The 25,630-nt window shown below is 36.7% G+C and overlaps 1 protein-coding gene across 7 annotated transcripts in view; it reads left to right on the top strand.

The window, feature by feature from the left end:
• The window catches only part of RIC8B (RIC8 guanine nucleotide exchange factor B), a 111,565-nt gene that overhangs the window by 60,814 nt on the left and 25,121 nt on the right, over positions 1-25,630 (top strand). For all 7 annotated transcript variants that reach the window (XR_002343919.1, XR_001303487.2, XR_001303486.2 and 4 more), the window contains exons 7-8: positions 2,901-3,045; positions 12,708-12,852. Coding sequence is in view for 2 of the 7 variants with exons in the window: in XM_005655526.3 (XP_005655583.1) it covers positions 2,901-3,045; positions 12,708-12,852 (290 nt within the window). In the remaining 5 variants the exon portion in view is untranslated. The remainder of the gene's footprint in view (positions 1-2,900; positions 3,046-12,707; positions 12,853-25,630) is intronic.

The following is a 25,630-nucleotide window of genomic DNA, read 5'->3' as shown; positions in this document are numbered from 1 at the left end:
CAGGATAGCCAAAAAAAAAACCCCTGAAAACCCTATTTGTTAAACAGTTTCTTTGTATGAAGTTCTTAAGCCAGGCATTATGTAGATAGAAAAGATTATGAAGCCTACTCCTTGTCTTCAAAGAAAAAGCACAGATAAAGAAAGATATAAGGCACAGTACAAAAGTCACCTTTCCTTCTGAGCAAGATATGGACTGTGATCAAGAAAGGCAGAACTTAAAGTAACAGATGATTAGCTTTGTTTGATAATAGTGTAAATGGAACATGGCTAACTAATTATTCTTCGCTGTACCTAATACCTGATTAAATCCAACTCATGCATACCTAAAGGAAATTGGTCTTGAGTATTCAGACCAATGTGGCCAGGTAGAAAGAGAACAGATGGTAGAAATTACTGATACAGATTGGATTAGTCTCGAGAGGCTTATAGAAGAGAGGACATTTCTGTGGATTTTTTGTTTGGTTGGTTTTTGTCTTTTTAGGGCCGCACCTGCAGTATATGGAAGTTCCCAGGCTAGGGGTCAAACTTGAGCTGTAGCTGCTGGCCTGTGCCACAGCCATAGCAACATGGAATCTGACCTACACCTACTGAGTCTATGGCCTACACCACAGCTCACAGCAGTGCCGGATCTTTAACCCACTGAGCAAGGCCAGGGATCCAACCCATGTTCTCATAAATACTAGTTGGGATGGTTACTGCTGAGCCATGACAGGAACTCCCTCTGTGGTTTTGAAGAAGGAACTGGACAAGATTTGTCAAAGACAAGGAAAAAGAATTCTTGGAGGGTAGTATTGGAGGGAAATAGAAAAGCTCATACATAGGCAGTTTGGGCACAATGGGTAACAATAAAAACAACAAAATTTCACTTTAAAAACTTATTTTAAGGAACCCAAAACATTACTAACAAAATTTTTGTGTGATATTATACTCTGTAATAGATACTGTAGTCTGGAATTGTAGGTACATACTACATACTCTTGTTACATGTCTCTTCTAAAAATTAGAGGTAAAACTCAGTATGGTTGACTAAACCAAACAGTAAGAATTTATTGTGCAATTACTTCATGCCTCCAGGGCACAAAGAGCATTTTGCTCTACCCTACCAGAGATACTGAAATATGGATTCTTTAGACACTTCGGGTAGATTACTCAATTTTCTCATATTTAGTTTCCATTTTTTTATATAGCAGTATCTCCAGGTCCTCCAATAACTCCTGATACATGGTAGGCACTCAGAATAGAAGGAGATAAGGAAGGAAGGAAGTCATTGAATGGATTGAATAAAAATAATATACACATAGAGTCTGGCGTAGTAAATTATATTTGTCTTTGTGTCTATCCTCATTTCCTGGCATAGTATGTAGTTTATAGAAGGCACTTTTAAAGAGTTACTAAAATAAAATGTTACTTGAATTCATTCTTTTTTTGATCAGCAAATATTTATCCAATACCTGTAATATGCTAGGTCCTGAGAGCAGTAAACAGAACAGAAAGAAAACCCTGCCCCCATGGAACTGACTCTTGTGGAAGAAGGCAGACAGTAAAGAAAGAAATATACACTGTGTCAGGTGGTTAAGTGCTCTGAGGAAGATTAAAGCAAAGGCAGGGGGATAAAAAGGGGAATGGTGAAGGTTAATTATATAGGGTGCTCAGCAAATATCTTCCTATAAATGACATTTGAACAGAGACCTAAAGAAAGTAAGGGAATGAACCATGCAAGTTTCTAGAAAAAGAATTTCTGGGCAGAGGGAGCAGCAAATGTAAAGACTGTTAAGCAGGAAAGTGCACTATGTGTTTAAGGAATTTCATTGAGGTCCGTGTGACTATAGCAGTGTAAGCAAGGAATATAGTAGAAGCCACAGTATGTGAAACCTAAGGAGGCTGTAAGGATTTCTTTTCTATGACTAAGATGAGAAGCCATGGGAACTGGAGGACTTTGAAAAGATGATGACATCATCCTAGCTGCCATGTAGAGAATAAATTGTAGAAGAGCCAGGAGGGAAGCAGGGACTAGGCATCAATGATGTTTCCAAGATTTTTGCAGTAAACAGTTGGAAGAGTGAACTTGCCATTTAATGAGGGAAACCTGTAGAAGGAACAGCTTTTGGGGGAGATCCAGTATTTTGTTTAGGACATGCAAAATTTGAGAAGCCTATAAAAGTCTGGAGGTCATGGAAGAAATCAAGATATAGTTTAGGGAATTATCAGTAAATAGAGACCATATAAGTCTATAAAACTGGATGAGATCACCAGTAGAATGAGTGAAAATAGTAAAGAAATGTTGCCCGAGAACTCAACCGTTGAATATCCCAACACTTGAAAACAAGAGGAGAAAAGAGAGTTGGTGCAGAGGCTAAATGACGCAACCAGTGAGATAATAGAAGAACCAAAAGAGGAAGTGTCTAGGTGGATTCACAGATGGGTAGGTGAGTGAGCAAACAGACAGACCAACAAGTTGTGTAACCCCTGTGAGGATCAGTCTGCACAGTAGGGACAATGGTGATGTTAACCTTTTCAAGGTTACTGTGAGGGTTGATTATGGAGGATTTATGTGTACCATCTATTATAACAACTAGCACATAGGATGTACTCAATAATTAATAACCATTTTATTATAAAATAAAACAAATGTAGTCTTTTTTAGTAAATAATGAAAATGAATTAAGAGAAAAATCAAAGCGAGTCAGGTAATTCATTACAGGCATAAAATTATTTGAGGCTTGTTTTTATTGTTATTGTTTAGTTTTATTTTACCTAGAAGTAAACCTATTTATTTTTTAATGTTTTCAACTCTTAGAAAACTAAGTGCAGTAGACATTATAAGACTGACTAGCTAGATGGTACCATTCTTCCTTATTCTAGTACTTAGATTGATGATGGTTTTGCATTTGTGCCATTAGGTTTTACCACCATTGAGGGATGTGACAAACCGACCTGAAGTTGGCTCAACTGTGAGAAATAAGCTGGTGCGCCTCATGACTCATGTTGACCTTGGAGTCAAGCAAATTGCTGCTGAATTCCTTTTTGTCCTTTGCAAAGAGAGAGGTAGGTTAAACTCTCTTTGCCCTCTACTTTTTCATCTTTCTGAGGGAATTTGAGAAATGTTTCTGTTTTAGTAGTGGCCATCTCATTCCACTCTTTTCAGAGCTTATTCTCTATCTGTTCTATTAGAGGGCTTGGAGAGATAATAGAAATTATTAATTTAAGAGCATTTTCTATATGCTTCTGAATTCCTTGAGACATGTAAACAGATATACTTCCAAACATACTCACATGTAACTTTGCCTTCTGGATCCTTAACCCAGACTTCTTAATCTTAATAAGTCAGGACCTGGGGCCATTATGAAAAGTCTGCATTCAGGTGTTACTATTTTGATAATCAGGCAAAGGCCTAGGTTCATTCTCCTTTTTAATTCTTCTTGGAATTAAAGCTATAGGAGTTTTTGTGTCTATGCTAATAAGTTCTTTAATCAATAAATAGTTATTGAATGTGAGCTATAAATGTGGAAGATAACACCCCTTACCCTTGAGATAAGGGTAAGACAGAAGTGGAGAGAAATTAAAAAGTAACTACAATTGTGTAATAAATACTATCCTACTAGTATAAATAAAATGATTGTCTTCTGAGATACATCTAACAATTTAAAATCTCTCTCTCCTAATACTATATGGGTTATTTCACTTTATAAAAGGTAAGTTCTCCAAACACAGAACTTCAGCCAAGTTATTCAAATATTCTTACCTATTTGTATCTTCATCTACTAGTTCATAAAAGTACTCGAATAAATGTCCCAACATAAGCAGATTTTATGTTCCACTTTTTTATGTGTGAGATTGATAATTTGGAGATGGAAAACTTGACTCACTTCTCTCAAAAATCTTAAATCAGTTGAATTCTCCCCCACCCCCTTTATTGAGATATGATTGACAAATAAAATTATATATATTTAAAGTATACAGTATAATTATATATTTAAAGTATACAGTATAATTATTTATATACATATGTGTTGTGAAGTGATTGCCACAGGTTAATACATTCACCACCTTACATAGTGTGAGTGTGTATGTGGTGAAAAGGCTTAAGATTTATTCCGTTAGCAAATTTCAAGTGCACAATTAAGTATTATTAACTGTAGTCACCATGCTCTACAGTAGATCCCCAAAACTTCTTCATGTTATAACTGAACTTATTCATCTTATATTCATCATCACATGTACCCTTTGACCAGATCTGTTTCCCCTACCCTCTAAACCCTGGTAACCACCATTCTACTATTTCTAGCAGTTTGAGCTCTTTTTAAAGATTCTACATATAAGTGAGATCATACAGTATTTGTCTTTCTCTGTCTGGTTTATTCACTTAGTGTAATGTTCTCTAGGTTCATCCATGTTGTTGCAAATAGCAGGGTTTCCTTCTTTGTTGTGGCTGATAACACCATTTTATATACAGTTGATTCTTGACCAATACAGGTTTGAACTGCTCGAGTTCACTTAGATGTGTGGACATTTTTCAATAAATACACGCAACAGTACTGCAAGGTCCTTGGTTGGATCCAAAGTTAATTGGATCTATGGATGTGGAACTGCAGATAGAGAAAGCTGACTATGTTATAATACACATATTTTCGACTGTTTGAAGGGTAGGCATCCCTAACCCTACCATTCCTTGGAAGTCAAGTGTGTGTGTGTGTGTGTGTGTGTTTATTTATCCATTCATCTGTTGATGGACACTTAGCTTGTTTCCATGTTTTGGCTATTGTGAATTGTGCTACAATGAACATGGGAGTGCAGATATCTCTTAGGAATACTGATTTCCTGTCCTTTAGATATACACCCAGAAGTGGGATGGTGGATCATATTGTAGTTCTGTATTTAATCTTTTTAGTAACTTCCATTCTTTTTCCACAGTAGCTGACCAATTTGCATTCACACCGGCACTGTACAAGGGTTCCCTTTTCACCACATCCTCACCAACACTTACCTCTTGTTTTTTGATTTAAAGCCATCTGAAGAGGTGTGAGGTAAACTTTATTGTGGTTTTGATTTGCATTTTCCCTGATGATTAGGGATGTTAAGCATCTTTTCATGTACCTGTTGGCCATCTGTATGTCTTCTTTGGAAAAGTGTCTGTTCAGGTTCTTTACCCAAGTTTTAATCAAAGTATTTGGGGTTTTTTGCTATTGAGTTGCAGTCATTGAATTATTTTTTTAATTGAAGTACAGTTGATTTACAGTGTCATATTAGTTTTAAGCATACATCACAGTGATTACTATATATATATGTAAAATATATATATATTCTTTTTCAAATTTTTCTCCCTTATAGATTATTATAAAATATTGAGTATAACTGAATTCCTAAACTTCATTTCTGACTAATTGATACAGCCACTCAAGTTACTGTTAAAATGGTATATTGTCAACATAATTTGATCAGTATCATTGCAATGATAATAAACACAGTCATGTACCAAACATTCTATGCCATAATCTCATTTACTTCTCATGGGAACTCTCTAACTACTAGTTCAGTGTCAAAAATGAGACAGAGGTCTTTCAGTAATTTATCTAAGGTGACTTAGTTCCTTAAAGCTAAAGCCGGAATTTGAGCCCTTTCTTTCCATTCTATATTTCCCATTGTAGTACAGTTGACCCTTGAACTGCCCATGGGCCCTTACATGTAGATTTTTTTTTCAGTGAATATATAATACAGTACTGCGTGTTCCATGGTTGGTTGAATCCATGGATGTGGAACCATAGATACGGAGGGCCCCCGGTAAAGTTATACAAGGATTTTCAACTGCATAAGGGTTGTCACCCCTAACTCCTGTATTGTTCAAGAGTCAACTGTAATTATCTTCATCTCTTATCATAGACTTGTTTAATTGACATCTGCTCTTTTAAACTATTCAGTCATTTTAAGACTTTTGAAAAAGTTTGACATTACATCTTGAAAGTAAGTAACTGGAATAATGCTTTGCATATAGTAATCTGTAAATATTGGCTGAATTGAATTGATTTTTCTGAGATCAGAAATTAGCTTTTTAAAAGTATAATTATGTATGTATATACATAAATCTAAACCACACGTGTATCTGTTCATCAGAAATGTTTATAAAAATACACATCAGCATTCCTGTCGTGGCACAGTGGAAACGAATCCAACTAGGAACCATGAGGTTGCGGGTTCGATCCCTGGCCTCGCTCAGTGGGTTAAGGATCCGGCATTGCCGTGAGCTGTGGTATAGGTTGCACACACGGCTCGGATGTGGCGTTGCTGTGGCTCTGGCATAGGCCAGCAGCAACAGCTCCAATTAGACCCCTAACTTGGGAACCTCCATATGCCGTAGGTTACCTCTAAGTAGTAGAATGACTGCTACTTTTTTTAGTTCTCTACATTTTGTAATTTTTCTGCAATGATTTTACCTTTCTTGTGTACTTGTAAAGTTTTTAAGAGGGGAAAATGAAGTTTATCTCTTCTGTAATTACGCCTCTAAATATATATTACATACCTAAATCATAAGTTACACATTTAAATGTATATCTAAATAATTTTACATATCTAAATACATAAGTTATGTATCTAAATATAATCACTTTACTAATGAGTTAGTGTCATAACAAATATGGTATATACATTTATAAATGAATTTGTCAGTTTTTAAAATTTGAAATGATTCGCTTTGTTCCCCCTGGTACCCCATATTTGAAGGTTCATAGTCCTAATTTTTGAGTCCAAAGCCAACCCATATTAGCAAAATTGTCTTTTTCATTTGATTTTTAACAATTCTCTATATATTCTTATGCTTCTCCTCCTAAATTGATTTTAAGTTTAGTAGCTGTATTCTTCTGAAATAAAAATTTGCACATCCAGCAAATACTTTTTGAGCTAGACTCTGGGAATACAGAGGTATACGAGATACACAAGGTCTCTGCTCTCAGATTATTTACCTACTTTATTAAGGATTACAAACTCAAATGCCTACAAGTGCCCAAGTTGGTAATAAAGTTAAGTCACATGGACTGAACATAAGATGATAAATAAAAACTGATACTTAGCTCATTGTGGACATGAAGGAGCATGGGGGTTGTGGGGACTGGAAAGAGGACCTTGCTGCTATTTAGCTCCAGCTGGTTGTTACCATATAGGAACATGGGGCCAATGTTACCATATCTTCCAGATTTTTTGAGAGAAGCCAGGACTCTAGATTTCTACATAAAATTCTCTAGTTTTTAAATGCTATCAACTGATTCTAATTTGAAACCCTCTACCAAAAAAAGTTTATAGTCCATATTCAATTTATAAGTCATCAGGTTTTAATGTTTGGCTTGCATTTGAATACAGACTATATCCAAATGAAATAAAAATAATTTATTGAAATAATTTATCAGAGTGACTGAATTTTCCTCTTATGGATTTTCAAAGCTGAGTTGGAAAGTAAAGGTACTATGATCAAGACACAAAGGTCAGACTACTAATTTTGGACAGCAAACAGCAACCAAATTGGGTTAGGGACACAAGGACAAGATTAAGAAGGAAAATTGAAATGAGGCAAGATACAAAGAGCAAAATGTTACAGAAGATTTGGCACAGAAAAAGCCATCCAAGTGCCGTCTGTGTTAGGCTAAACTGTATCTCCAACTGATAGCAACTCACAGGTTCACTTGTGTGTTCATACTACCAACTTGTTTTGTTGAGCCCAGACAAAACTAAATTTTCATTACCTCCTCTGCAAATGATGTTCTTATGCGGGGGGAGGCCCTAAAGATGGCCTTACATAGTTTAATGAGAGGAAATAATTTGTTAACCCAACCCCCTGCGTTTGTGGGGTATTCCCCTTCTCCCCACATGGCCACGTTTGAACACATTCATTAATCCCCGTATGTGCTAGGCATTGTGGTAAGGTAGGGGCTGAATTGCAGAGGTAAACAAGGCGTTAACTCTCTGGATACAGAGCCCCATACCTTTATAAATTTACCTTTGTCTCATTTATATCAGTCTCAGAAGAATAAATGTCTTTTTAGGTTGGAGCTAAGCAATCTCCCTCTCCTGATGATCTTTTCTCTTCCTGTCTTCTCAAAAGCCTTGCTTCATCAGTTGTTATCTTTTGTTTGTTACTTCTCCCTGTTTTCCTCAGTCTGTATACATCTTCATGTCACAGACTTTCACATGTTAGCGTCTTGGAAGACTGATTTGTTCTTTTCAGTATCCTTATTTCCCACTCATGCCTCAACTTGCTGTAAGTAAGGCTTTTCCACCATTCCTTACTCCCCAGATTACACTGAAAATGTGTTCAGGAAAGTCACAAATTAACTAATTTTCAAAAGGAATGGATTTTTTTAGTCTTTATCTTATCACATCTCTTGTAACAGCTGGCACTATTGACCACTGTCTGTGTTTCTGTGCCACCATACACTCTTACATTTCTTTTGATCCACCTCTTTCTTCTTTCTTTTCAGTGTGACATGCTAACTCCTATCTCTGTCCACATCTAATTGCTAGCATCCCCTAAAGTTCTCTTCTGGCCCAGTCTCACTTTACATTACTCCGAGTGGTCTTATCCCCTCCCTTGGCTTCTGCTTCAGCCTATTTGGGTGGGTGTGTGTGTGTGTGTGTGTGTGTGTGTGTGTGTGTGTGTGTGTGTGTGTGTGTGTGTCAAATCTGTCTCTTAATAGTCATTCCCCTTTATTTCTGGTCAGGTTTTTTCATTTTGTCTTCCATGTACCTAACAGAGGGACTGTTCTAAAATACATATATAATCTTGTCATTCCTCCTTATAAAACTTGCAGTGACTCCCTGTCACTTGCATGGTAAAATCCAAATTTCACCTCCATGGCCTGTCTCTGAGGTGTATCCTAAATCTACTCTTACCCTACACTTTCTGCTTAATTATACTGAATTCTTTATTTTTACCTGATTATATATACTACACTGTTTCTTGGCATATCTCCATGACTTGGCCAATGCTGTTCCTTTTGCATGGAATGCCTCTCCCAACTTTGTTAGCATGTGTATTCTTGAAGATCACTCTAAGTATCATTTCTGTGAAGATATCTGAGGCAGAGTTCATCATTCTCTGCTTTGCATCATTTTTACTGATCTTTTTTGACATTTGCTATGTTGTAACTTTTTGTTTATCAAAAACTTTTATTCTAGACATTTTTATTATAGACTTTTATTCTAGACGTTGAGTTTCTTTAGGTCAGAGATCATGTCTTCTTTGTCTTTGGATCCCCATGTTTAACAAAATACCTTACAGATAGTAGGTACCCCATAAATGTTTAATGAAAGACCAAACATTTGTGTTCTCTATGAGTTCAGTGTGGTGAATACACTGTCTTACGGATTTCTCCATATGAAGGAATAATTGTGGTATGCCATGGTGAGCACCATAGAGAATATGCCAGGTACCATAGCAGCCTGGAAGAGGGAATGATTGGCTGGTATGGAGAAGGTCAAAGAAAATCTTCACAGACAGCCTTGGTATATACAGGAAAGAGACTAGTTTCAAAGTGTGAAGACTCCATAATCACAGGAGTGATAGGAGATGAGTTTGGGAATGAAGGCAGAGGCCAGAAAATGAAGATCCCTTTAGGCTCTGTTTTAGAACTTGAGTTTTAGCCTTTAGGGGAGATATTAGAGGTTTTATCCAGGAAGGTAATGAACATCATTATTTTTGCTTTACAAAGATAAAACAGGGAGTTGTGTGGAACAAGGAATGGGGGGGCGGTATGAGACTGGAAATGGGAAAACTAGTTAGAGGAAACTTCTAGAATAGGATTTCAAAAAGTCACAGCATTTGACTGAAAGGAAAAGGATTATAAATCCTTCTCTATGTAACAGAGAAGAGGGGATGTTTTCTGGGTAGACTCTGGCTCTGCCATTCTTCTCCTTAGCAAAAGAGAAAAGCCCCTTTTTTGTTTTCATAGTAGAGTGTGATTAAAAACCCATGTGTATATAAGCAACAGTGCCACTACTACCAGTGCAGTTCTGACTTTGCAGTGTGCTGCTGTGGTTGGTTTCTTCTGTTCATAGTGCCCTCTAGCATCTTGATGAAATAATGGTGAAATATTTCTTGCAACTTTCTGACTGAATGCTGGTTTGTTTCATTTCAGCAGCAGTTTCATCTAACTGCATAGATGAGTACTGTGACAAAAAACAATGCATCTGTGTCCTTTTAAGGATCACCCATAAGATCTTTTGTGTGCCTTAGCAGTTCACCTTGACATCCAAATTCAGTCCATTTTCCTTTTACTACTTTCCCAATATCAAATAGGATGTTATACAGTATATTTGAAATCGATTAAAAAGTGACTTGAAACACTCCACCAAATAATGTCAGTCAGAACTTCTCAAAGAAAATGCCTCTCACTATGTGGGTTTTGTAGTCCATTTGTCCCCTCTTCCCCAACCTGCATTTTTAAGTATTTTATCCCATTAGCAAAAGTTCATTTGACATTTAAACTATTGGCTATATAGCCTTATCTATGTATTCTGAAGGCAAGTTGTGTCTAAAGCAGTCTTTGTAACCTAAACTATTATAGTCACATAGAATGTTTGTTCCAGTGAATGAGCAGTAAGCATTATTTTCATAAAAGTGCTAGGGGTGTTTTTACTATTAACTAGCTTCCAGGAGGAGTTTATGCATAAGAAAGCAAGATATTTAGGATTCTCTTGGCTTATTTTTAACCTATTTTGGCCTTTCATAAACTGCATTCTTAAATTACTTTAATGTTGAACCACTAGAGTGGTTATTTACATTTGTGTCACTTTTACTATTTTAAGTATATTTAAGCCATTTATTCATATCATCTCAATTTAGGCTTTCACAATTTCAGTGACTATTTCTTTTCTGGAACCACCAAACATCTTTATTTGTTAAAAAATAAATCTTATCCAGAAACTTGAACAATGAGAATATCATTTTCATGTGAGTTCAAATATATGATCCTTCAACCTCAGTGACTTTGTGTCTGACCATGTCATTAAAGTCATGAATATTAAGAATATCTATATACACTGGATACTCACTTCCTGTAGTAACCCACTAAGAATCCAGGTACGGATGGCAAGAAGAAGCATATTAGATTCATTCAGAGAGCTTTCAAATTATACCACCATGATCCCTCATTAAATTCTAATATGATACCCAGCACCCCCTGAGAAATACCAAAGGGACCACAGTCACCAAGAGGTTTTAACATAGAAAACAGTTGAAAGTGACTAGTGTAAAACTTTTATTTAATCTACTTATATTATTAAACTGTATTTCCTTTTGTACAAATTTCACCAGTTGGCTGTGTCCTTTGAAAGCAGGACTTCCTTTTATTTACTCCCAGACTACCTATATTCATTGTCAGAGGAGGCACCCTCTCATTCAAGTATTTGGAAATTTAATCAACAACTCTATCCTGGACTATGCACTGTGCACCCTATCCATGCCCTTCATGAGTTCATACTCATTATATATCTTCTTTCCTTAACCATCTAGTTCCCTATCCACCGCCCCTTTCAGGTGGGCACTTTAATTGCCCTCTTCTGAATCTTCTCCAGCTTTATTTTGTCTTTTTTGAGGTAAGTTATCTGAATTACAGTAGTATTTAAGATGTAGATTTTACTAAGTCTTTATACATGGATAAAATACATAGTGATATGTTTTGCATCCTATAGTTGTCTTTAGAATATTTTATTGACAGCTTTAAGTAAATTTTGCCATCTTTTATCTTTTCATTGAACATTCTAGTGTTCACCTTGAAATTGTACCTGGAAAAAAAAAAGTGTTGTTGCATAAAGCTGCTAATGACTGTTTAGTATCTTCCTTAAAGGTACTTAGAAATAAAAAAAAAAAAATTCCTACAGTTCAGGATTCCCCTTACACTGGTGAACTGATGGCAAGGTAATACAGAGGATGTGCACCAAATGCTTTATGGGGCTTTTTCATTTGATTAAAATGTCTAAAACGATCATTTTACATTTTGCCTAATATTACCAGGAGAAAAGAACATGCTTACTTTGTGACAGCTACTTTTCTAAGCACCTTGCATGTATTAACCTGTGAGGTAGTTATTTTTCCAATTCTCCATATTTGAAAGTTGGAGTAAGGAGCTGCAAAATAATTTACTTAAGGTCAACCTGCTAGTAAGCGGTAAAGCCATTATTAAAACTCCTGGGCCTACCTTCTCAGTGGGTATTGTATGCTTACATATTTTGCTAACTTCTTTGAAGAAGTAGTAACTTACCTATCCTATTTGCTAATATCCTTAAGTATTCTTATCTCTTATACTCTTTCCCTCCACTTCCTATGAAGGGAATAAGAAAGATCTCACATTATGTGTTATACTGATAAAATCCCACTCTGGCTTTCATAACTTTCTAATCATCATTTCTCTGAAGCTGGATAAAGACATAAAATTTTCAGTCAGAAACTTAAGACACCACCATTACTGATGGCCTGGTGGTTACAGAGGCCCCACTCCTGCCACAAAATATATTCAAAACAGCTCCATTTGAATTTCTGATACCTGGGAAAAAAGGCTTTTCGTCCTCAGACCATGTAGGATTACCATAACCACACTTCGAAAACTTTTCAATTTTAAGATTTACTGTCGTCACATCTATCTCCAACCTCCCTGTGTTGGTGAGTAGTTGGTGATGATAGTGAGCACCCAAGGATTCTTGCCTAAAAACCTATTCTGTTTTTGCAGTGGATAGTCTGCTGAAATACACTGGCTATGGGAATGCTGCAGGACTGTTGGCGGCCAGGGGCCTCTTGGCTGGAGGAAGAGGAGATAATTGGTACTCAGAGGACGAGGATACAGACACTGAAGAATACAAAAATGCAAAACCAAAGTATAGTATCATGTTTCTTTTCACCTAACTTTGCTTTGAGTTGGTTATTTGCCTTTCACTTCCTTTGTCTTTCGTTTTCCAAGTATTTCTTTTCTTTTGTGGATTTGGAAGCTTCCTGTTTAATAGTGTATTAGAGGCAGTTTCATAGCTAGTGCCTTAGAGAGTGACTTCAAGTGATTGAGGGAAGATAATATTGCAAGAAACGATCTGCTCCATATTTTTAAAATGCTCATTGTCCTCTCCTAAGTATTAAGAGAGATAGTGTTTTTAGATATCTAAAATGGAGTTCCTGTCGTGGTGCAGAGGAAGCTAATCTGACTAGGAACCATGTGGTTGTGGGTTCAATCCCTGCCTCCAATTGGACCCCTAGCCTGTGAATTTCCACATGCCGCAAGTGCGGCTCTTAAAAAAAGCAAAAAAAGGTCCCATTGTGGTGCAGCAGAAACAGATCTGACTAGGAACCATGAGGTTGCTGAGGTTGCGGGTTTGACCCCTGGCCTCACTCAGTGGGTTAAGGATCCGGCATTGCTGTGAGCTGTGGTGTAGGTCACAGACACAGCTCGGATCTGGCGTTGCTGTGTCTGTGGTTTAGGCTGGCAGCTATAGTTCCGATTAGACCCCTAGCCTGGGAACTTCTATACGCCGTGGGGTGTGGCCCTAAAAAGACCAGATATATATATATCACATACATCATTATATACTTAAACACAGATACTGTTGCTTATTTTGTGCTTTCTTTTCCATAAGTTGAGACTGTATAAAGCATATCAAGACCAAGTATTTAAGTTGGTTATTTGATGCTTCAGCCTTTCTCAGAAATCTAAATGTAGGTTCCATACATTCTCATCTTTCCTCTTGCATAAAAACCCTTAAGAATCTATAAAGTAAAGCAGTAAGACACATTACTAGCAAAAAGAAAGAAGTTTAGGAGTTCTGGTTGTGGCACAGTAGAAACAAACCCAGCTAGGAACCAGGCTGCAGCTTCGATCTCCAGCCTCACTCAATGGGTCTGGCATTGCTGTGAGCTGTGGTGTAGGTCGCAGATGTGGTTTGGATCTGGTGTGGCTGTGGCATAGGCTGGCAGCTGTAGCTCCAATTAGACCCCTAGCCTGGGAACCTCTATATGCCACGAGTGCAGCCCTAAAAAGAAAAAAAAAGTTTATAGTAAATTTTAATCAAACAGGGAATCATCTTTTAACAGAGGCATTGGTGCACTGGATAGGCAAACCAGAGACTGTATCAAATCCCCCAAGTCAGTGCTTACGAGATACTAATTGTCTCTTGTCCCAAAACAAACCACCTCTCCTCTCTTGTTTTCCCTTCCCATCCTTTTCATCCCCCTCTTAACTCCAATTCTAGGTAAAATTTCTTAGTTTCCACTTACTAGGAGTTATTTGAGCTCAGTTTTATGGTCTTCATTACTGAATATTAAAAAGATATGTCCTTCCATTGACATGCTATGTTTCCTACCTACAGTCTTCGAGAGTGTGATGTGGGTAGATTTTCTACCCACAGTCTTCATGTGTGTGATATAGTAGTTGATTAGCGACAGAAAAGTCATTATCTGAAAAATTAGGCCCTTTTTTAAAAAAAGTATAGATACTGCCTTGTTGATATGAAAATAATAGGTTGTCAGAAGGTAAAAGAAAAGGTCATTCCCTAATCAGACAGGAATTATATGGCTGGTATTCTCGTAAAATCAGGTCTGAGTTGGTAGTGTTACTTGTAGCATCCCCAGTGCTGTCAGCCTCAACAGGATCTTACAGAGTATGCCCTAAAAAAAAAGGCTTTTGGGGAAAAAAAGCTAACAGTGACCTAAGCAGTAAGTTCTTAAGATTGACACCATTTAGATGTCATAAATTGAGCATCTCTATCAAGTATTTTAAGCTAAGATAGAGAAATAATGCATTCATCTTTCCGTAATTATAGAAGATATTGTTCTAAATCCTTTTTGTTAGCCCTTGCTTTTTCTGTTCCATAAACTGTATTTCCGTATCAATTTAATATTTTCTATCTCTCCATTTGAGACATTAAAATATACCACTTGAGAAGCCTCATTTTTTAACAAAGGTAGAAATTACATCAGGCCTTCATTATGTCCCGGAGTATGTGGACACAGGCACCGAAGATAGAAAATTCCTCAGTACTCATGGATGGTTGATATCATTGCATCTCAATGTGTACTGTTATTTTTATTTGGTAGATGATTTCTAAAATGGTATTGGTATCTAGCAAACACAAGAATGCTACTATAACAAGGAGGAGCTTGGAGAAAATACAAGAGTATTGGGTCTCTCCCAGTAGTACAGGAAATAGAAGTGTGTTAACATTATGGAAGTAAAGTTAGATTTCCTTGTTTAAGTCAAGGACCGTGGTGTTTTATATTGGTATTGTCTTGGCACCCTGGCATAGAAAGATTCTGTGCTTAGGCTTTACATCCCTGTTTAGAATCATCTTCAGCCTTTGCATCTGGCCTATATCGTTAATAGGAATGGTGTGTTAGTGTGGCCAGAATAGCCACCATTGTGAAATCTTGTTTCTTAAACATTGTACATTACAAGTATAAGTGCGTTTTTTCCTCACTTAGCGTCACACCTTCTCCCTTCATACAGATTTGCATTTGTATTTTTTTCCTTACGTCTTCCCCTTTCAGGTGAAACAGTGTAGTGGGACATTTCATTTGTTAATTTAAAATACTTATTAAAATGGTCTCCAGGAAGGTAGTGGTGAACTTTGCAAGCAAGGCAATCCTTTGTGCTCTGGACAGTGATCCTTAGGTCTCAAAGAACTTCTTCCTTTAAAATCGTTATGAAAACCCCTTACTAATCTAGTCAAGTTTATAAAGTCAGCATCTGAAAGGACTGCTTACTCCCTTACCCCGATTACTCTTTACCAGTCAGTGCTCCCAGAATCACAGTCTTTCTTACGATGCATTTATTCACCAACAGTGCAGTGTTGGCAGAAGCAAAGAAATTACCCTCCATCCAGTTGGCCCTCGTCCCATTGTCAAAAATATAAGTGGATTCTGATTAATGCACCAAGGTAACCTGTAATCCTTTAGTGGAATCTGAAACTAAGAATTGTATGGAGCTTACATTCAAGCTATGAGAGACAGTTAATATCACAACAGTCCTTTTTGTGTCAAAATAAATGTATTTAATGGACTGGAAATGGCTTAGTCAAAGTATACTCATAGAATCAAGTTACATGCCACACAGGTTTTTGGTATATGTCTAGCCGTCTTTGTTAAAAGTTTTCAGATTAAAAAAAAAAAAGTTTTCAGATAATTTTGGTCCTATGTCAAAAAGAAACCAGATTTCTGAGTTCTAACTTTTATACCAGTTTCTTTTATGTCTCTGAGCAAGGAGGCTCCTTTACTGTATAGATATAACAGAGGCTACTGTGGTTTGTGCATCCTTCCAAACATAAATTAAAAATGTGTATCTAATGACATTTGGCTCATTTTAGACACGTTGCTTGTAGGCTGGATATGGTATATAGAAACCTATGGGTCCAAAAAGTTGTCTTTGAAAGGCTGCTATATGGAGGGACAGAAGGAGGGAATGGCTAAAGTTGGCCTAAGTCTGTAGGATACCCTCTTCCTATATTCTGACTGCTTCTTATATTTTTAATACCCCATACTAGGTCATAATCACATCCAAAAGTTTAAAATTATTATACTAAGCAATTCAGAGGAATTTCCTTCTTGACTCTATCTCTCAGCAGTAGCTGTGGCTGCAGCTTTACAGATAGTTTCTTCAACACAAAAAAAAAACCCTTTTTTTGTCAAGATTTTGTTATATTGCTTTAAGTTTCATTTTAATTGTCTCTATATATTAGGGCTATACAAATGAAACAGATATCTTTTGTTTTTAATATTTCTTGAAGTAGATGAACCAGAAACAGGAGCTGAAGATTTTTCTTTTTCTTTCTTTCTTTTTTTTTTGCTTTTTAGGGCCACACTCAGGCGTATGGAGGTTCCCAGGCTAGGGGTCAAATCAGAGCTACAGCTGCCAGCCTACACCACAGCCCACAGCAATGCTGGATCCTTAACCCACTGGGAAAGGCCAGGGATCAAGCCCACAACCTCATGGTTCCTAGTCGGATTCGCTTCCGCAGTGCCACAATGGGAACTCCCTCTTTTTTTTTTCTAGTTTGGACTATTGTGGTTTGTTTATATATAATAGGATTTAATTAGCATTCCTAGGAACTGGGGTTTATTTACTGTAAGCAATCATGAAACACAATCTAAATTTGATCTCTAAGGACCAGAATTGAAAATAAAATCATTGCCACTTATGCTATGTATACTGGCTAACCAGCCTTGGTGATATTTGCAGTCACACCAGTTTTACACTTTAAAAATTGAGTTCTCTAATTTTTCTTTTGATTTTAATCTAAGTACAGGTTTCATTTCCTATAGATTCACAACCACAGTTTTCTATATCCCTTATACCAAGGATATCACTCTTAATCTAGCATTCCAACATAGGAAACATAAAGCACTATAATTTAAAAAGGTATTTTGGAGCTTTCTTAATTGCTTACATGCAGCTTGGTATTTGTGTATATATATATATGTATTCAGCATGTCTGTCTGTATGGCTGATACATGATAGATACTTAATAGTTGATAAATAAGTGAAAGAATTACACTACAATACCCTGTTTTCTTTGTATTGCTAGTAGAATGCAAAAACTTGGAGTTCCCATTGTGGTGCAGCAGAAATGAATCCGACTGGTTTGTAGGTTCGGTTCCTGGACTCGCTCAGTGGGTTAAGGATCTGGTGTTGCCCTGAGCCATAGTGTAGGTCACAGTTGTGGCCTAGATCCTGTGTGGCTGTGGCTGTGGCTATGGCATGGGCCAGCAGCTATGATCCCAATTGAACCTCTAGCCTAGGAACTTCCATATGCCGCAAGTGCAGCCCTAAAGAGCAAAAAAAAAGGGGGGGGGGCAAAAACTTGGATTAAGGTGTTGTTTCATAATTTACCCTACTTCTTCAATGTGGAGTCAGTTTTACATTTATATGGTAATTCTCAAATTACTTGAGACATTTTCACCTCAGTCACCATTATTAACTGGTATCTCTCCAAAATATCTTGTATGATATAGCAAATTCCACGAAACACCTAGTTGTTGTGTGGCTTCTTTAGTTAATGAAGATTGTACATGAAGCTCCATAGTGACGATTTAACTTAATGGACTAATTCACTGGATCATCTAAGGCCTCTGGCTTACTTATTTCTTAGCAAGTAGCTCACTTATGTAATACTAATAGCTGGTATTTATTGAGTATTTAATGTGTCTGGTACTATTTTAAGAACTTTCCTGATATTTCATTTAATCTTCACAGCAACCTTTTGGATAGATTTGGTAAAATGAGGATAGGTTATTGAGGAAACTAAAGCTCATGATTTCCAGAACTTGTCTAGTGCACACAGTTCATGAATGGTCAGGTGGCCTAACTCCAGAGCTGGTATTTTTAGGGACTTTTATTGTTTTTGAGGTAGACAAAGGAGGTTTTAGTGTGTTTTTCACTTTGCCCTCTTATTTGGGGGATAAAATACACATAAAATTTTCCATTTTAAGTATACAGATCTGTGGCATTATGTACATTAATGTTGTACAACCACAAACATCAGCCATCTCCAGAACATTCAGCATCTTCCCACCTGAAACTGTTTACATTCCCTCTCCCAACAGCCCTTGGTAACTAACATTCTACTTTCTGTCTCTATGGATTTGACTAGGAATCTTACATAAGTGAAATCTAAGAACCTCATGTAAGTGAAATCATATATAATATTTGTCCTTTTGTAACTGATTTCACTTAGAATGTCTGAAGATTCATCCATATTGTAGCATGTGACAAAATTTCCTTTTTAGGGCTGAATAACATTCCATTGTATGTATATACCATATTTCGTTTATCCATTCATCCAACAGTGGACACTTGAGTTCTTAACACTTTGGCTCTTTTGTGCATAATGCTGCTCTGAACATGAGTGTACACATACCTGCTTTAACTTTTTTGGGGCATATACCCAGAAGTAGAATTGCTGGATCATATGGTAGTTCTATGTTTAATTTTTTGAGGAACTGCTATACCATTTTACATTCCCACCAGCAATGCAAAAGGGTTCCAGTTTCTCCCCATCTTCTCCAATACTTTTTTTTTTCTTCAGCATAATGCCATCCTAACATGTGCAAAGTTCAAGCTGGTATTTTAACTGCTTCTACATTATTCTTCAAAGCCAGCAGAGAGAGAGAGTGTTTGCCCTTCACATAGTTTCTCTGTTTTTAGAGCATCTATTATCTTTCTTTGATATAACCAAAATAGGAAATAAGAGGAATAGGAGTTCCTTGGTGGCCTAGTATGTTAAGGATTTGGCATTGCCACTGCTGTGGCTCAGATCACTGCTGTGGTGCAGGTTCAGTCCCTGGCCTAGGAACTTCTGCATGCCATGGGTGTGGCCAGTAAATAAATAAGTAAATGAAACTGAGGATTTTATTTTTAAAAAAGAGAAATAATGTGTATTTTATAAAACCCTGATGCCTCTGAAAGTTAAAAGTTTTATTAAGTTCATTCTTTTTTTTTATTAAGTTCATTCTTATTCATATAAATTTATCAGGTAGTTCTGGTTCTACCTTCATAATACATTCAGAATCCAGTCACCCCATACTGCCATCAATCACTACCACCTCTTCAGTCCAAGCTAAAATTTTATCTCCCTCCAAGATCATTTAAAATAGCCTCCTAGGACTTCCTGTCGTGGCTCAGTGGTTGATGAACCCAGCTAGTATCCATGAGGATGCAGGTTTGATCCCTGGCCTCACTCATTGGGTTAAGGATCTGGTGTTGCCATAAGCTGTGGTGTAGGTTGCAGACAAGGCTTGGATCCTGTGTTGCTGTGGTTGTGGCATAGGTCGGCAGCTATAGCTCCAATTCAGTCCCTAGCCTGGGAACCTCCATATGCCACAGGTGCAGCCCTAAAAAGACAAAAGACAAAAATAAATAAAATAAAAATAAATAACATAGGCTCCTAACTTGTGGCTTCTCTGTCACTCTTCAGACGATTCTCAACACAGCAGCCAATGCAATTTTTGTAAAATTTAAATTGAACATTACCACTGCTCAGAATTGTACAGTGGCTAATGATGCAGTGTGTTGCAATTTTTGTAAAATTTAAATTGAACATTACCACTGCTCAGAATTGTACAGTGGCTAATGATGCAGTGTGTATGTGTTCCTTTTCTCACCGTGCTATCACCACACTTAACTCTTTACTGTTTGTCATGCTCCAGACATACTCCTACCTGAGGCCTTCGTATTGACTGTTCCTTCTGCCTGGAATGCCATTCTCCAGATGGCTACAGCCTTACTCCCTCACCTCCTTCAAGCCTTTACTCAAATAGCATCTTTCTAGTGAAGCCTTTTGTATCCTCATGTTAAAAATTGCAACACTCCTACCTTCACCCTGTACTTCCTTGCTCTTTTTTCTTCATAGCATTTATCTGCCTTCTAACATACCATATAATTTACTTATTCATTTAGTCTGTTTTCCCCACTAGAACATAAGTGCCATGAGGAATTTTTTTGTTCATTGAGATATCCCCAAAATAATGCCTAGCATATAGTAGGCACTCAATAATTTTTGTTGAATAAATTAATTTTTTGAATTGTTTAACAAATTTAAGTTGGTCACCCTCTTCTCAGCATTGGGATACCAAAACGATTAAGGTCCCTGTCCTAATTAAGCTCCACATCTGGTTGGGGAGTGGGAGCTAGGGAATGGAATTCAAGAAAAGTAGGATATAGTAAATTTCCAAATTATTGCTTTATGGGCTGCAGATATTATGGAGAGTTTTTTGCTGGAAAGACATTTCTAATTTCATGTGCATATAATGTCTCCTTTACCATCCCACCTGCTCCCCTCTTCCCTACTCTAGGCTCACAAATGCCTTTTCTTAAAAATCCTGATCATGTTCCTAAAGGTTGCAAATTGTCAGCTCATAGACTCCATTTACCCCACAAGTAGGTTTTGCTAGACTTATCTAATGTTGCATTGGTTATTTGGTTTTTTGTTTTTATTTTTTGTTTTACATAAGATTTCTTAAAATAATTTATAATTCACATATTTCAGGTGAAATTTGGAATTCTAACTTCTTTTGAAAAAGCAGAAGTTTTGATAACATTAGGCCTGTATTCTTACAAGGCGGCTGACAGGGTTGAGTGGCTCTTGTCCCTATCATACCAGGCATGAGATCCTTTGATTTAATAATGTATCTTTTTCATTCATCTTGTCTGTCTTAGCCTCTGTAGGGATTTGATATAGATTCTTCAATAACTAGAATGCTTTAAGTAAAATTTAATCCATATTTTTTTAGAGATAGATGTTAACTTTCATATAGCTCAGGGAACATTTAATAGCTCTTTTCTGTTGTTGTCGTTATTGTTGTTTAGGGAACTAGTATAAGTACTATTAACATTGGCCAAATGTAGCAACAAATTTCAAGAGCAAAAGTCTTGAAATGTATTTCAGCTTTGATGCATATGTTAATTTGCTCATACCCTTTTAGTATGTCTTAATCCTTTTGTCTCTAGGCCGATAGCTGCAGTCAGTTCATATAATGTGGCCTTATATAATACAAAACTCTCTGTGAAATACCACACATAAGATTTTAGATATTCCTTGTCACCTAATTGGAAGATATACATAATCATAGGATTGGAGTGCTGAGAAGATGGGGGAGTGGAACAAAGACAAGGGAAAATTATGGTAAATATAAAATTTAACATAATAAAATAGCCGCCATATTTAGTGTACTTAAAGCAACTTAGCACTCAAGAGTCTTGGAATAAAAAACCAGTCCCAGAATTTTGATGTTAAGTCCTGAAACCTGGAAAATTAAGTTTCAGACTATACTATCTGAGGTTTTAAAGATGGCAGGTGTTTGTTCAACCAAAAATAATCTTTTTTGAAACTTCACTCCATTATTATGGTATGAGTATTAGTTGTTTTCTCTTCCTCTGGATAGGGAAACTACCTAAGACTGTTTGAGGTAGGAATAAGGAGGGGAGATAGTGTACAAGTCTGCCTCCTGGCCCCAGCACATTGGTATTTTTCCCATAAGAGAGTGGCATAGTTCAGTAATCCAACTTGTGTTTTCTGTAGTGGTGTTTACATTCTTCTGAGGCGGGGGGGGGGAGTTGGAGGGGTGTCTTTTTCTGTTGTTATAGAAATACAGTTGATTTACAATGTTGTGTTAGTTTCAGGTGTAGAGCAAAGCATTAGTTCCAGATATAGAGCAAAGTGATTCATTTTATATATATATATCTTTGTGTATATAGATATCTTTTTTTTCATTCTCTTCCATTATAGGATATTGCAAGACATTGAGTATAGTTCCCTGTGCTATATAGTAGGTCCTTGTTGGTTATCTATTTTACATGTAGTAGTTTGTGTATTTTAATCCCAAATTCTTAATTTATCCCTCACCTGTTCCCCTCTGATAACTGTAATTTTGTTTTCTATATCTGTGTTTTGTAAGTTCATTTGTATCATTTCTTTAGATTCCATAAATAAGCAATATCATATATTTGACTTTTTCTGGCTTACTTCACTTAGTATGATAATCTCTAGGTCCATCCACGTTGCTGTAAATGGCATTATTTTGTTCTTTTTCACGGCCAAGCAATATTCCATAGAATATATGTACCACATTTTCTCTATCAATCTTCTCTTGATGGGCATTTAGGTTGCTTCCATGTATTGGCTATTGTAAATAGTGATGCAGTGAACATTGGGATGCATGTATCTTTTCAAATTGTGGTTTTCTGCAAATATATACCCAAAAGTGGGATTGCAAGATCATATAGTAGCTCTATTTTTAGTTTTCTAAGTAACTCCACACTGTTATCCATAGTGGCTGTACCAGTTTACTTTTCAACCAACAGTGTAGGATGGTTCCTTTTTCTCAACACCTTCTCCAACACTTATTATTTGTAGACTTTTTGATGCTGGCCATTCTGACTTATGTGAGGTGATACCTCATTGTAGTTTGGATTTGCATTTCTCTAATAATTAGTACTCTTGAGCATCTTTTCATGTGCCTTTTCGCTATCCATATGTCTTTTCTGGAGAAATGTCTTTTTAGATTTTCTGCCCATTTTTTTATTGGATTTTTGTTTTGTTTTGCTTTGTTTCATATTGAGCAGTATGAGCTGTTTGTATATTTAGGAGAATAATCCTTTGTCAGTTGCTTCATTTGTAAATATTTTCTGCCAGTCCATAAGTTGTTTTGTTTACAGTTTCCTTTGCTGTGCAAAAGCTTTTAAGTTCAATTAGGTCCCATTTGTTTATTTTTGGGTTTAGGGGAGGGGGTTGGGGGCTTTTTTGGCCTCATTGATGGCATACAGAAGTTCCCAGGCCAGGGATCAAACTCAAGCCACTGTAGTAACCTGAGCCACAGCATTGACAATGCCAAGTCCTTAATCACTAGGCCACTAGGGAACTCCTTATTTTGTTTTTATTTCCATTACTCTAGGAGATGGATCCAAAAAGACACTGCTGTGATTAATGTCAACGAGTGTTCTGCCGTGTTTTCTTCTAGGAGTTTTAAAATATCTGGTCTTACATTTAGGTCTTTAATCCATTTTGAGTTTATTTTTGTGTATGGTGTTGGAGGATGTTCTAATTTCATTCTTTTACATGTAGCTGTCCAGTTTTCCCAGCCCCACTTATTGAAGAGACTGTCTTTTCTCCTTTGTATATTCTTGCCTCCTTTATTTTAGATTAATTAACCATAAGTGCATGGGTTTATTTCTGGGCTTTCTATCCTGTTTCATTGATTGACATTTCTGTTTCTGTGTCAGTACCATACTGTTTTGATTACTGTAGCTTTGTGGTATAGGCTGAAATCAGGGAGCCTGATTTCTCAAGCTTCATTTTATTTTTTAAGATTTCTTTGGTTATTTGGGATCTTTTGTGTTTCCATTCATATTAGTTCTCTGAGAAATTCCATTGGTAATTTGATAAGAATTGCATTTCGGAGTTCCTGTCATGGCTCAGTGGTTAACAAATCCAACTAGGAACCATGAGGTTGCAGGTTCGATCCCTGGCCTCACTCAGCGGGTTGGGGATCCAGTGTTGCTGTGAGCTGTGGTGTAGGTCACAGACGTGGCTCGGATTCCGAGTTGCTGTGGCTCTGGTGTAGGCCAGCAGCTACAGCTCCAATTAGACCCCTAGCCTGGGAACCTCCATATGCTGCAGGAGTGGCCCTAGAAGAGAGAGAGAGAGAGAGAGAGCGAGCGAGAAAGAAGAAGGAAAGAAAAAGAAAGAAAAAAGAAATTGCATTGAATCTGTAGATTGCCTTGGGTGGTATATTGATTCTTCCAGTCTAGGAACATAGTATATCTTTCCATCTGTTTGTGTGATCTTCAATTTCTTTCAACAGCATCTTACAGTTTTTGGAGTACAGGTCTTTTGCTTCCTTAGGTAGGTTTATTCCTAGGTATTTTATCCTTTTTGATGTGACAGTAAATGGGATTGTTTCCTTAATTTCTTTTTCTAATAGTTTGTTAGCGTAGAGAAATGCATACACTGATTTCTGTATAGTGATTTTGTATCCTGCAACTTTACAGAATTCATTATGAGCTCTTGATATTTTCTGGCAGTGTCTTTAGGATTTTTTATACATAGTATCACATCTGCAAATAGCAACAATTTTACTCCTTTTCCAATTTGGATTCCTCTTATTTCCCTTTCTTATCTGATTGCTATGGCTAAACTTCCAAAACTATGTTGAATAAAAGTGCCAAGAGTGGACGTCTTGTCTTGTTCCTGATCTTAGATGAAATGCTCTCAGCTTTTCACTGTTGACAATGATGTTAGCTGTGAGTTTGTCATATATGGCCTTTATTATGTTGAGATAGGTTCCCTCTGTCACCACTTTCTGTATATTTTTTTATCGTAAATGGATGTTGGAAGCTTTTTCTGCATCTGTTGAGGTAATCAATATGGTTTTTATTTTTTGTTAATTTAACAAATAAATTTTACTCTTCAGTTTGTTAATGTGGTATATCACACTTATTGATTTGCAGATATTGAAAAATCCTTGCATCCCTGGGATAAATCCCACTTGATCATGATGTATGATCATTTTAATGTATTGTGAGATTCAGTTTGCTAGTATCTTGTTGAGGATTTTTGTGTCTGTGTTCATCAGTGATATTGACCTGTAACTTTCTTTCCTTGTGGTATCTTTGTATGGCTTTGGTATCAAGGTGATGGTGGCCTTGTAGACTGAGTTTGAAAGTGTTCCACCTTTTGCAATTTTTTGGAATAGTTTCAGAAGGCTAGGTGTTAACTTTTCTCTGGATGTTTAATAGAATTCACCTGTGAGGCCATCTGGTTCTGGACTTTTGTTTTTTTTTGGGAGGGAGTTTTAAAATCACAGGTTCAATTTCAGTACTGGTAATTGGTCTGTTCATATTTTCTGTTTCTTCCTGGGAGATTATGCATTTCTAAGAATTTGTCCATTTCTTCTAGGCTGTTCATTTTATTTACATATAGTTGTTCGTAGTAGCCTTTTATGATCATTTGTATTTCTGTGGTGTTGGTTGCAACTTCTTTTTCATTTCTGACTTTATTGATTTTGGGCCCTCTCCCCTTTTTTTGTGAAGAGTCTAGCTAAAGATTTATAAATTTTGTTTACCTTTTCAAAGTACCAGCTTTTGGTTTCATTCATCTTTTCTATTGTTTTCTTCAACTCTGT

Source organism: Sus scrofa, chromosome 5 (assembly GCF_000003025.6).
Source record: "Sus scrofa isolate TJ Tabasco breed Duroc chromosome 5, Sscrofa11.1, whole genome shotgun sequence".
Lineage (NCBI taxonomy): Eukaryota > Metazoa > Chordata > Mammalia > Artiodactyla > Suidae > Sus > Sus scrofa.
Note: the sequence above shows the minus strand (reverse complement) of the source record. Positions and strands in the feature narration are given on the sequence as shown.